Source organism: Salmo salar, chromosome ssa11, assembly GCF_905237065.1.
Source record: "Salmo salar chromosome ssa11, Ssal_v3.1, whole genome shotgun sequence".
In the NCBI taxonomy this organism is placed as follows: Eukaryota; Metazoa; Chordata; class Actinopteri; order Salmoniformes; family Salmonidae; genus Salmo; species Salmo salar.
Genome location: NC_059452.1, coordinates 40,266,788 through 40,279,637, shown reverse-complemented (window position 1 = coordinate 40,279,637; position 12,850 = coordinate 40,266,788). Strand labels below are relative to the sequence as shown.

Below are 12,850 nucleotides of genomic sequence, written 5' to 3'. Positions count from 1 at the left end.
TGAGAGGTCTGTTTTTAGGGCAGTTACCACAGAATACTGTTAACAAACAGTGGTAGAAGAAGGCCTGCACGTTTAAAAGCACAAAATGTCAATCAGTCTGTGGACATCAGTGTGTTTGGGCGTGAGCCAAGACCGATGTACAGGTACTGTATGTATCAGATATTCCAGTGGACTATACATGCAGACCATGCTCCATCAGCCCTTGACCATCTTAGTTAACAGAACACAGTTAATCCATATGACATATTTCTGTGAACCATGTCACTTATTGAACACAGAGTGTCACCACCCTACTAAAGCCCTACTTGGCTAATATGTTAGGAACTGAATACTCTTCTCATTCATTCTCATTGAATAGAGTAATCATTTTTGAAATCATTATAGTTGTTGGATATTGAGTGGAGCCGTTTTCAAATAGAGTCCAAGGTCTGTTCAGTGTCATCCATCCAAAAACGTATTTCTGAGGTACCTTACTGTCTTGTTGCCGTGTTTGTGTTGCTCTGCTTGGAGGCGTAGGCCTATTCTGACTTGCCTCTTCTTTTGTGCATGGCATTGACGCTCAGATCCAGTGCTTAGACAAAGAGAGTGTCCTTGCGTTTTCAAATAAACCGTCTAGTGCTCAATATAATTTTTCTTAGATATTTTTCCACTTTTATCTTTCTTATTTGTTGGAATATTGTCCTTTTTGAGGATCTCTGTTCTGCCCTCCTGGATCTGTTCTAGTCTCCTGGCTCTAGACAAAGACACCGTGTTCAGTATATGAGCCATCAGGGGCCTCCTGGCTCACTGTGTTAGACAAAGACACCGTGTTCAGTATATGAGCCATCATGGGCCTCCTGGCTCACTGTGTCAGACAAAGACACCGTGTTCAGTATAGGGGCCTCGTTTATAAAATGTATATATCTTTTATAAATCAAATCAAATCAAATGTATTTATATAGCCCTTCTTACATCAGCTGATATCTCAAAGTGCTGTACAGAAACCCAGCCTAAAACCCCAAACAGCAAGCAATGCAGATGTAGAAGCACGGTGGCTAGGAAAAACTCCCTATAAAGGCCAAAACCTAGGAAGAAACCTAGAGAGGAACCAGGCTATGAGGGGTGGCCAGTCCTCTTCTGGCTGTGCCGGGTGGAGATTATAACAGAACATGGCCAAGATGTTCAAATGTTCATAAATGACCAGCATGGTCAAATAATAATAATCACAGTAGTTGTCAAGGGTGCAACAAGTCAGCACCTCAAGAGTAAATGTCAGTTGGCTTTTCATAGCCGATCATTGAGAGTATCTCTACCGCTCCTGCTGTCTCTAGAGAGTTGAAAACAGCAGGTCTGGGACAGGTAGCACGTCCGGTGAACAGGTCAGGGTTCCATAGCCGCAGGCAGAACAGTTGAAACTGGAGCAGCAGCACGGAGTCATCATGTCAGGTAGTCCTGAGGCATGGTCCTAGGGCTCAGGTCCTCCGAGAGAGAGAAAGAGAGAATTAGAGAGCATACTTAAATTCACACAGGACACCGGATAAGACAGGAGAAATACCCCCGACACATAAACTACTGCTGCATAAATACTGGAGGCTGAGACAGGAGGGGTCAGGAGACACTGTGGCCCCATCCGATGATACCCCCGGACAGGGCCAAACAGGAAGGATATAACCCCACCCACTTTGCCAAAGCACAGCCCCCACACCACTAGAGGGATATCTTCAACCACCATACGCAGACCATATACAAATGGTCTGCGTATGTTCACTACTCAATTTATGAAACGTCTGTATTCATTATGTTGTATAAATCACACATGTAAGCATGTTTATTTTTATTTACACTACATGCAAAATAAAATGAAGTTCATCGTTTATAAATCAAAACGCTGGCATCGATTTTCACGTGCGCCCAGTTTATGATCAAATGTGTACCTAAGAACATTTACGCCCCAGTCAGGATGAACTGCCACCAGTTTCTGTACTCAACGGGAACCACCAGAGACTAGGCAAAGAGTAGCACTGGCGGACATTTTGATTGATGGAATCCAATAGGATTGTGTTAGGAGTTCATAGTTTCCCGACACGGAAGACAGAGAAGTGGTAGAAAAGGCAGTACTGTGCTGTTGGGGCTACTGGAGGACTGGCATTGGGCAGTGGTGTAAAGTACTTAAGTAAATATATGTTAAAGTACTACTGAAATACTATTTATATTTTTGACAACTTTAACTTTTATTTCACTTCATTCCTAAAGAACATTTTACTTTTTACTCCATACATTCTCCTTGACAACCAAAAGTACTCGTTACATTTTGAAAGCTTAGCAGGACAGGAAAATGGTTCAATTTCCATTACAATGCCGTATAATGGAGGAGAGAACTCACTTGAGAACCGCTTGAAAAGTATTAGCATTCATAAGAGGAGTGTCACTGATTGCAGTTATCATTGGTTAAGTTGGTAAGGACATAACCGCATCATCACTTATGTAATCCCTTTATTTTCAATGACCAATGAGCATGAAATGCAAATTATGTTCAGAAAATAACATTACAACCATTGAATTACATAGAATCTCTCATTTAGGTTCGCACTGTAGTCTCATTTTCACCTAATTTATCACCTGATTTACTTAAAGGCCCAGTGCAGTCAAAAACTAGATTTACCTGTGTTTTTATATGTATTTCCACACTGAGTTGGAATAATGCTTTGACATTATGATAATGCCCTTTTAGTGTAAGATCTGTTTGAAAAGACTGCCTGAATTTTCAGCCTGTTTTGGTGGGATGGAGTTTTTGCCTTCCCAGACAGTGGCCTTTTAAGTTTTCCCCTCCACACTCAGACCTCTCCCAGACAGTCCTAGCTAAATTATTGCTTGAGAAATAGCTCTTTGCTAAGAAGCTATTTTAGTTTATTTTTGACCAGTTTAATTGAAAACAATCACAGTAATGTACTTAATTGTTCCCCAGAAATGATTTAATATTGAGATAAGAATGGCTGCATTGGACCTTTTAAGAAGAAGGATAGGTGGTCCAGGTATCCTTATGACATGGCACAAGTGAGGGGGTGGGCCTTTCCTCTTTTGTCCTCTATTGTTTCCGCAACGGAGGATGCCGATGATATCAGAGGGCACCATTAGACCAACTCCTTGAATTGCAGTTGTGTAAATCAAAAAATAATAACTATTTTGCTCAAAACATATTTTGGTACCCTTAAGTGTGTGTACATTACTGTATTTATATGTGGGATATTGTTTTCCAACATGAAAAGGTTGAAACATTTCTGGGGTGCATCTTTAATAGGATCTCTGTGATTAAAACATTGTGTCCTTGTTCCTTTTGCTGTAGGTCGAAAGGTTTCATTTAAAGGCCTACAATCACATAGACACATGGTGCTCTTGATGAAACATGACAACATATAGTTTTCTGTGTTATGTTCTGTACCTCTATGGTTGATTTGAGATGCTGTCTCTTGGCCAGGCTTGTAAAAGATACTGTATCTATGTCAATGTGAGTCACCCGTGTTGAGCCACCTTGTTATCACATGCCTTACAGCCACCTGGAAATACTGTTATCATCCATTTAAAGACATGCCTGTTTCTCCACTCTCTCCTCTCCTCCAGTCCCAAGTACGGAGGGAAGTACTGCGTGGGGGAGCGAAGGCGCTACAAGATCTGTAACAGCACCCCTTGCCCCCCCAACCAGCCCTCCTTCAGACTCATCCAGTGCAGTCACTTTAACACCATGCTTTACAAGGGCAAGTTCTACAAATGGGTGCAGGTCAACAACAGAGGTGAGTGTGCGTTGTTCTAGCTAGATACTGTAACATAAACTCATACACCCCAAAGTAACTAAATAACACAGAATACATTTCCAAATGTTCAATTTTAGCCTGTATGTTTAGTCAACTTTAGAGTGACAGTGCAAACAAGAGGAAAATACACTCACTTCATAACATTTTTCAAAACCATTCATTGTTCTACATCCGAGCAAGGCCTGTAGCCATTTCATGCATGTTTGGAGTGTCAATAAAGCATGTGATGTAAGTTGTGTATTTGTTGCATTCCAAACCCCATTGTGAAGAAATTCAATTTGCATTCCAAATTCCGCTATAGCCATGACATTTCTGTCTATTGACTGAAATGTTGGTTTGAGATCCATTGTAGAGCACAAACACATTGTGGAGCAAGACAGACAGATACTCATTCTGGTAGAAATCATTTTTGGGTCTATTCACCTGGAACTATGAAAAATGTGCAAACCAACTATTGTTTGGCATGCCAAACTCCAAAAGTTTTTGTTGAAGAAATATGGCCTACTTTTACAACAGCACTTAGTAATATTTAACTGTACTGTGTGGGCTGTGTTTATCAGGTATAGAAAGAGAAAATGCCTTAAAGTATGCAATGTAATACGTTAACATTTCTCAGTTTACTACCCTGAATAGACAAGGTTGGAAAACAACGATTCCTTGTCGAAATAGAAACGTTCTCATTGGAAACCCTTCTATACCATTATATACAGTATCGCACAGCAGCTCCTTGTGTGCCCAGCTCCTAATTTACTATGTTATCAGCCTGAAGAATGACGATAACGTTAAACCTGAGTTAAGGTTAAACAGGTCTGTGCAGTGTCAATAATCTGCAGAGTGGTATTGCTCTGACAGTGGATGTGTTAAATACAGTACGGACATGTATACAAGGGTAATACTTGAACCCTACAGTGCCTTCGGAAAGTATTCAGAACCTTTGACTTTTCCACAATTTGTTACATTACAGCCTTATTTTAAAATTGATTAAATATGATTTTTTTTCTCAGCAATCTACACTCAATACCACATAATGACAAAGCGAAAACAGGTTTTGTAGACAATTTTGCTAATTTATTAAAAATGAAAAACAGATACCTTATTTACATAAGTATTCAGACCCTTTGCTATGAGACTGGAAACTGAGCTCAGGTGCATCCTGTTTCCATTAATCATCCTTGAGATGTTTCTACAACTTGATTGAAGTCCACCTGTGGTAAATTATATTGATTGGACATGATTTGGAAAGACACACACCTGTCTATATAAGGTCCCACAGTTGACAGTGCATGTCAGAGCAAAAACCATGCCATGAGGTCGAAGGAATTATCCGTAGACCTCCAAGACACGATTATATTGAGCCACAGATCTGAGGAAGGGTACCAAAACATTTCTGCAGCATTGAAGGTCCCCAAGAACACAGTGGCCTCCATCATTCTTAAATGGAAGATGTTTGGAACCACCAAGACTTCCTAGAGCTGGCCGCTCGGCCAAACTGACCAATCAGGGGAGAATGACCTTGGTCAGGGAAGTGACAAACAACCCAATGGTCACTCTGACAGAGCTCTAGAGTTCCTCTGTGGAGATGGAAGAACCTTCCAGAAGGACAACTATCTCTGCAGCACTCCATCAATCAGGCCTTTATGGTAGAGTGGCCAGACAGAAGCCACTCCTTACCTGCACCATCTCTACGGTGAAGCATGGTGGTGGCAGCATCATGCTGTGGGGAAGTTTTTCAGTGGCAAGGACTGGGAGACTAGTCGGAATCAAGGCAAAGATGAACAGAGAAAAGTACAGAAAGATCCTTGATGAGAATCTGCTCCAGAGCGCTCAGGACCTCAGACTGGAGCGAAGGTTCACTTTCCAACAGGACAACGACCCTAAGCACACAGCCAAGACAACGCATGAGTGGCTTTGGGACAAGTCTCTGAGTGTCCTTGAGTTGCCCAGCAAGAGCCCGACCTTGAACCAGATCGAACATCTCTGGAGAGACCTGAAAATAGCTGTGCGCAGCAATGTTCCCCCATCCAACCTGACAGAGCTTAAGGGGATCTGCAGAGAAGAATGGGAGAAACTCCCCAAATACAGGTGTGCCAAGCTTGTAGCGTCATACCCAAGAAGACTTGATGCTGTAATCGCTGCCAAAGGTGCTTCAATATAGTACTGAGTAAATGGTCTGAATACTTATGTAAATGTAATATTTCAGTTTTGTCATGACTGGCCTGTGAGGACCAGGTTACAGTGGATCACGGTTCTACAGAGAGGGGGGGGGGTTATGATACCTCACACCCATTTTAGATCTTAAGGCAGCGGATTAATCCTTTTTCCTTTAATGTTTGGGACTGGAATGTCTGTGTGGGCCTTATGAAGAATCTACCTCAGAACTGTAACATGCAATAAATGGACTTATTGGACATTATATTTCATCAGCCAAAATGGTGGTAACAATGATAGATGGAATATGAGAATGAATATCGATTTTTGTGAAGTCATTAAATGACAACTTTATAATGAAAACGTTAACTTTAAGAGTTTTCATAATATATACATGATGTTTACATACTGTGCGTTGTGTAGGAAATATCCAGATCAAAGAGAATGTTTTTGTAACGATGAACTGTTAATCTAGTTGTCTAAACGAGATCATAGTAAGTTCTAATACCTTGCCTTGTAACGAGCTACGCCCCAAGGAACCCAGAGAGTGTGCAACCTGAGGTCTACGACTAGTTGTGACCCCTAGTTGTGACCCCGAGTCGTGACCCCTAGTCGTGACCCCGAAACACAACACAAGGACGAGGACAAAGAAACCTCTTAACAATCAATATTCTCTTCAAGTCATCGGTTGTGTACACGGCCCTCCGACCCAAGCTGGGAGCGTCGACATGGCTGATTAGCCAACTAAGAAGACCACTCTCACAGAACGAGTGCAAGGAAACAGACAACCAAGAGAAAGGACATTGTGACATCGTGTGGACAATCAGAGACGTACACCCGCTAACGAAGGAGACGCGGCCATCGAAAGATCAGGGCGTCGGCCAAACCTATCCCACTAAGTGGAACTTGGCCCACGAAGAGATACCCAACGGAGACCTTCAACACGTAAATGCATGCATTATAATTCTGACCCATAAGAGCAGTAGTTCAGGGCAAGGTGTCAGGGTTAAACTAAGCATAGTTTACAAATGTATCCAAGTGTGCTTTTATCTCGTGCACTTTCTCTCTCTCTTTTTCTTTAAATCTCCATCTTGTGTAACACGTGTCATATTGTGTTGGTCCGCTAGGGACCTGTTGCCATTGTATTAAGTTCTAACCAATAATCTAGACTGTTTGTGTATGTGTATCTTATGTTATCCTTTAGCTTGTTAGTAAATAAATAATCCACTCAATTTGTGCAGTACGGAATGATTTAGTGAGACCCGGTTTGTGCAGATTTATGAATTATGCGACGTTCAGAATGAGACTGAGGAAATTAATTAGTTAGTGACTGCTATGAAATCGATATTCTGATCATCTTTGAGTGAATTTGGTAAACGGTAACTCATTAAACAAACTTTTCCCATGGTGCCTCAGGTTACTGAGTTAATGGTTACAGGATTAATTTATTTGTGTAATTATAAACATAGTTAATTATTCGATAATAGCATGGCATCACATTAACGATAAATACGTCACACGTTTTTAGTTGTTCTTGTAAATTAGTAAAATGTGTAAAAAACTGTTTTTGCTTTGTCATTATGGGGTATTGTGTATAGATTGATGAAGGAAATAACAATTTAATCCATTTTAGAATAAGGCTGTGACGTAACAAAATGTGGAAGAAGTCAAGGGGTCTGAATACTTTCTGAAGGCACTGAATAACATTGAGTTTGTCCCAAAAATGAAATCAAAAGAAAGTATGTTTTGAAGTGCCTGTCCTATATCTGTGAGATTTAAGAAGGCTCCAAAAAATAAATAAAATGTACAGTGGAATTACCTGTATACCTTTTTCGCGGGAATGCCTTATTTACTTGATGAGGGGAAAAAACAATCAATTATAGAATAAGGCTGTAATGCTAACTATTACCCAACTGACAAGCTAACTATTACCCAACTGACAAGCTAACTGTTACCCAACTGACAAGCTAACTTTTACCCAACTGACAAGCTAACTGTTACCCAACTGACAAGCTAACTGTTACCCAACTGACAAGCTAACCGTTACCCAACTGACAAGCTAACCGTTACCCAACTGACAAGCTAACCGTTACCCAACTGACAAGCTAACCGTTACCCAACTGACGTGCTAACCGTTACCCAACTAATTACATACAGTAACAAATGACATAATGCTGCTTGGTCATGTTATGGTCATGCTTAGGACAGCTTTGGTTGTCTTAATGCCAGATACAGCCCTAAACCAAAGTGATACCTTGTCCCTAAAGTAAGGTGACACCTAACCTGTTTGTGTTTGCCAGTGAACCCCTGCGAGCTGCACTGCCGCCCTCTGAACGAGTACTTCTCAGAGAAGATGCTGGACGCTGTCATTGACGGGACCCAGTGCTACGAGGGCAGCTTGAGCCGAGACATGTGTGTTAACGGCATCTGCAAGGTAGCGGCAACCTTGTCCCCAGAAATCTCTCTTCTCTCTCTCTCTCTCTCTCTCTACTCAAATTACCATTCCTTCCTAAAGTCTAAGCTGAATAAACTTTATTTTTTAAGCTCCCCTTGTTGACGCGCTTCTCCTGGTCTCAACATTGTGTTCAGGGATGTCATTTGAAATGCACTTTGTTTAGTCAGGCTGCTGCTTGTTTTCTCGGCAGAATCATGTTGGAACGTTTTTACATTCTGAATGAAAATGAGTGTGCTGTTCGAGAAAGTCATTATCTCGCATAATACAGTCTTACTGTTGTCCAATATCTTCATCCAAAATGTCAGACTGTGCTCTAAGGTCTGATTGGACCAAGAGAATAATGATACACTTTACCCGGGATGCATCGTTTGATGAATTGATGTACTGTAGTGGGGACACATTTTGTTGTCGTGACCCCAGTTGAGCCATTCTGTTTAAAAGCTGGCTTTGTTTAATTGGTTTTGGCTGAAAGCAGTTAAATATTTAGACTGTTTATAAGCCAGTCAAATATTAATGTTAGAATCTATGATTTTAGACTTTTATCTTGTTGTTTCATTTACATCTTCAAACAAGACCAACAGTGTGACCCTGGTCTTTGGTTTCCATGGTTTCCACTCAAGTCCAAGACATGGGTCGTGTTCCCCTGCTCAGACGTTGCATACATCAACCAATGATTGCGTGCCATGTCAACAACTGTGCCGTTGGACACCAGATTGCTTTAACATGTGATGTGGTTAACTGATACGTAAAATACCTATCCAGGCATCGTAAGAGCTGGCAGGCGTCAGCAACACCTGAGCAGAGGAACGTGCTCATTATCTAAGGACTGGAAGATGAGGGATTTAGAGTTCACAATGCTACTGAGGTTAAAGGGAAGGATCACCTCAGGTTAAAGGGATAGTTTCATTTGTGAATCATCACTCCAGAGGGATAGTTCACACTAAAACAAAGTTTGTCCGATGTTTTCATACAGCACAAAGTCATCTGAAGTTTAGCACCGTTCCACACCATCTGTTGTAAAGATCTGGCTAGGCTATATGCAACAGGATAAATCAGCAGGGCTCAGTTTCACCGAAGCTACTGAAACAATGAGCAATTGCACATTCGTCAAACTCATTCCACAGAGGGCCGAGTATCTGCGGGCTTTCGCTCATCCCTTGTACTTTATTGATGAGATAAGGTCACTGATTAGTAAAGAACTCCCCTCAGCTGTTTGTCTAGTTCCTAATTGAAAGGAAAAAACAAAAACCAGCAGAGACTAGGCCCTCCATGGAATGAGTTTGACACCCCTGAGCTATTGGAACCTCTATGTTTCACAGTATACACAGTGGAGGCTGCCGAGGGGAGGAAGGCTCATAATAACGTCTGGAACGAAGCAAATGGAATGGCATCAAACACATGGAAACCATGTGTTTGGTGGATTTCATATCATTCCACCAATTCTGCTCCAGCCATTACCACGAGCCCGTCCTCCCCCAATTAAGGTACCACTAACCTCCTATAATACACAACAAATGACACGTAGATCACGTTTGAGCTATGGAAATGTTTGTCAAACATTGTTTTTAAGGTGAACTATTCCTCTGTTGACAAATGCTTATTCCTGAGTCCTGTCACTCTACAGGAGATCATAGAGCCTTGTGCTCAAAAGTTTCCCTCACTTTTCATTTTTACGTGTCAGACAGGTGACATTAGTTTTCTGCATCACCTCAGACAACAATCATTTTTCATGATCTCCATTTTTTTATTTTGACCACATTCTTTCCACACAACATTATTATAGTACATACTATGCTGATTTTTGGAAAAGACACGTTAATATTTGACTTGAAAGGTGGACGTATTGATGGATAAAGTCATTATCTCCCAAAATAGTCTCACTCTTGTCCAATATCTTCATCCAAACTTTCAGACTGTGCTCTACGCTCTGACTGGACGTAGAAGCGAATTTGGATGACTTCATTGGGCGAGGATCACATTTTGTTGTGGTAACCCCAGTTGAGACGTTCTTTTTAAATGCTGGCTTTGTTTAATTGGTTTTGCCTGAAAGCAGTTAAATATTTAGTCTGTTTATAAACCAGTCAAATATTGATAGTCAAATATTGATGTTAGGATCCAACTGAGAGTTTGAATATAGAACGTTTCTCTGATAAGTTTTCATTTTGTCCATATTCTTTCCAAATAACATAGGTATAGTAGATGGATAATTTGGTGACTAGATGTAGTGGGGACACATGTGGTTGTGATAACCCCAATTCCTGAGTCCTATCACGCTACAGGAGATTGTCCTGCCTTGTGCTCATTGCTTTTTGCTACCTTAGCATTTTTTCTTTGTTGTTCATTTTCTGCATCACCTCAGACAACACTCATTTTTCATTATCTCAGTGACTTTACAGAGTAAATGGGGAGATGATTATCTAGCAGAACTGTGAATTTAAATCTAGAAACTTTCTCTTATAAATGTTCATTTTGTCCACATTATTTTCACAACATTATTATAGTACTCACTATGAGTATTTTAGAAAAAAAGACCAATTGTGAATATTTTGCTGCAAAGTGGACGTATTGATGGATACTTTTGTTTCAGTGCAAGCACATTATTTTGTCCTCAAACTATCTTAATGTGATTTCGTTGAACCCTGAAGATTGAACCCAAACACGTACTGATGTCCCAAAATGAACACCATACACTGTAATGCGTGGCATCCATTTTAGGTTATCCTTAATTCTCTGCGGAAGGCCTGTCAATCTTCTCTGCTGTCAGTTCCATCGTTATGTAGTATGAATCGGCAGGTTCTTGCTTTGTTTTGATCTTTTCAGAATGTGGGGTGTGACTATGAGATTGACTCCAACGCGGTGGAGGATCGCTGTGGGGTTTGCCATGGCAACGGGTCTACTTGTGAGACTGTGAAGAAGACCTTTAAGGAGAGCGAAGGGCTTGGTATGCTATTCTCTGCACTTAAAGTGGCCCTCCAGTCTCCTTTTTCACCTCATTTAACTCCTGATTTACTTAACAAAAGCCACATCCCAATAGGTGGTCAAGGTTCTGTATGCCGTGACATAGCACATTTTACCCTTTGGTGTTTACTTTACTGTATTTATACTTGAGATACCACCTTTTCTACAGTGAAAGTATTTTAAAAAATCACTGGAGAACGTCTACTGATATACAGTGAGGGAAAAACGTATTTGATCCCGTGCTGATTTTGTACGTTTGCCCACTGACAAAGAAATGATCAGTCTATAATTTTAATGGTAGGTTTATTTGAACAGTGAGAGACAGAATAACAACAAAAGAATCCAGAAAAACGCATGTCAAAAATGTTATAAATTGATTTGCATTTTAATAAGGGAAATAAGTATTTGACCCCCTCTCAATCAGAAAGAATTCTGGCTCCCAGGTGTCTTTTATACAGGTAACGAGCTGAGATTAGGAGCGCACTCTTAAAGAGAGTGCTCCTAATCTCAGCTTGTTAACTGTATAAAAGACACCTGTCCGCAGAAGCAATCAATCAATCAGATTCCAAACTCTCCACCATGGCCAAGACCAAAGAGCTCTCCAAGGATGTCAGGGACAAGATTGTAGACCTACACAAGGCTGGAATGGGCTACAAGACCATCGCCAAGCAGCTTGCTAAGAAGGTGACAACAGTTGGTGCGATTATTCGCAAATGGAAGAAACACAAAAGAACTGTCAATCTCTCTCGGCCTGGGGCTCCATGCAAGATCTCACCTCGTGGAGTTGCAATGAACATGAGAACGGTGAGGAATCAGCCCAGAACTACACGGGAGGATCTTGATCTCAATGCAGCTGGGACCATAGTCACCAAGAAAACAATTGGTAACACACTATGCCGTGAAGGACTGAAATCCTGCAGCGCCTGCAAGGTCCCCCTGCTCAAGAAAGCACATATACATGCCCGTCTGAAGTTTGCCAATGAACATCTGAATGATTCAGAGGACAACTGGGTGAAAGTGTTGTGGTCAGATGAGACCAAAATTGAGCTCTTTGGCATCAACTCAACTCGCCGTGTTTGGAGGAGGAGGAATGCTGCCTATGACCCCAAGAACACCATCCCCACCGTCAAACATGGAGGTGGAAACATTATGCTTTGGTGGTGTTTTTCTGCTAAGGGGATGGGACAACTTCACCGCATCAAAGGGATGATGGACGGGGCCATGTACCGTCAAATCTCGAGTGAGAACCTCCTTCCCTCCACCAGGGCATTGAAAATGGGTCGTGGATGGGTATTCCAGCATGACAATGACCCAAAACACACGGCCAAGGCAACAAAGGAGTGGCTCAAGAAGAAGCACATTAAGGTCCTGGAGTGGCCTAGCCAGTCTCCAGACCTTAATCCCATAGAAAATCTGTGGAGGGAGCTGAAGGTTTGAGTTGCCAAACGTCAACCTCGAAACCTTAATGACTTGGAGAAGATCTGCAAAGAGGAGTGGGACA

The 12,850-nt window shown here is 41.4% G+C and overlaps 1 protein-coding gene across 1 annotated transcript in view; it reads left to right on the top strand.

The window, feature by feature from the left end:
- The window catches only part of LOC106562791 (A disintegrin and metalloproteinase with thrombospondin motifs 7), a 156,312-nt gene that overhangs the window by 62,889 nt on the left and 80,573 nt on the right, over positions 1-12,850 (top strand). The window contains 3 exon segments of the mRNA XM_045688866.1: positions 3,598-3,767; positions 8,237-8,370; positions 11,212-11,332. Coding sequence (XP_045544822.1) covers positions 3,598-3,767; positions 8,237-8,370; positions 11,212-11,332 — 425 coding nt within the window.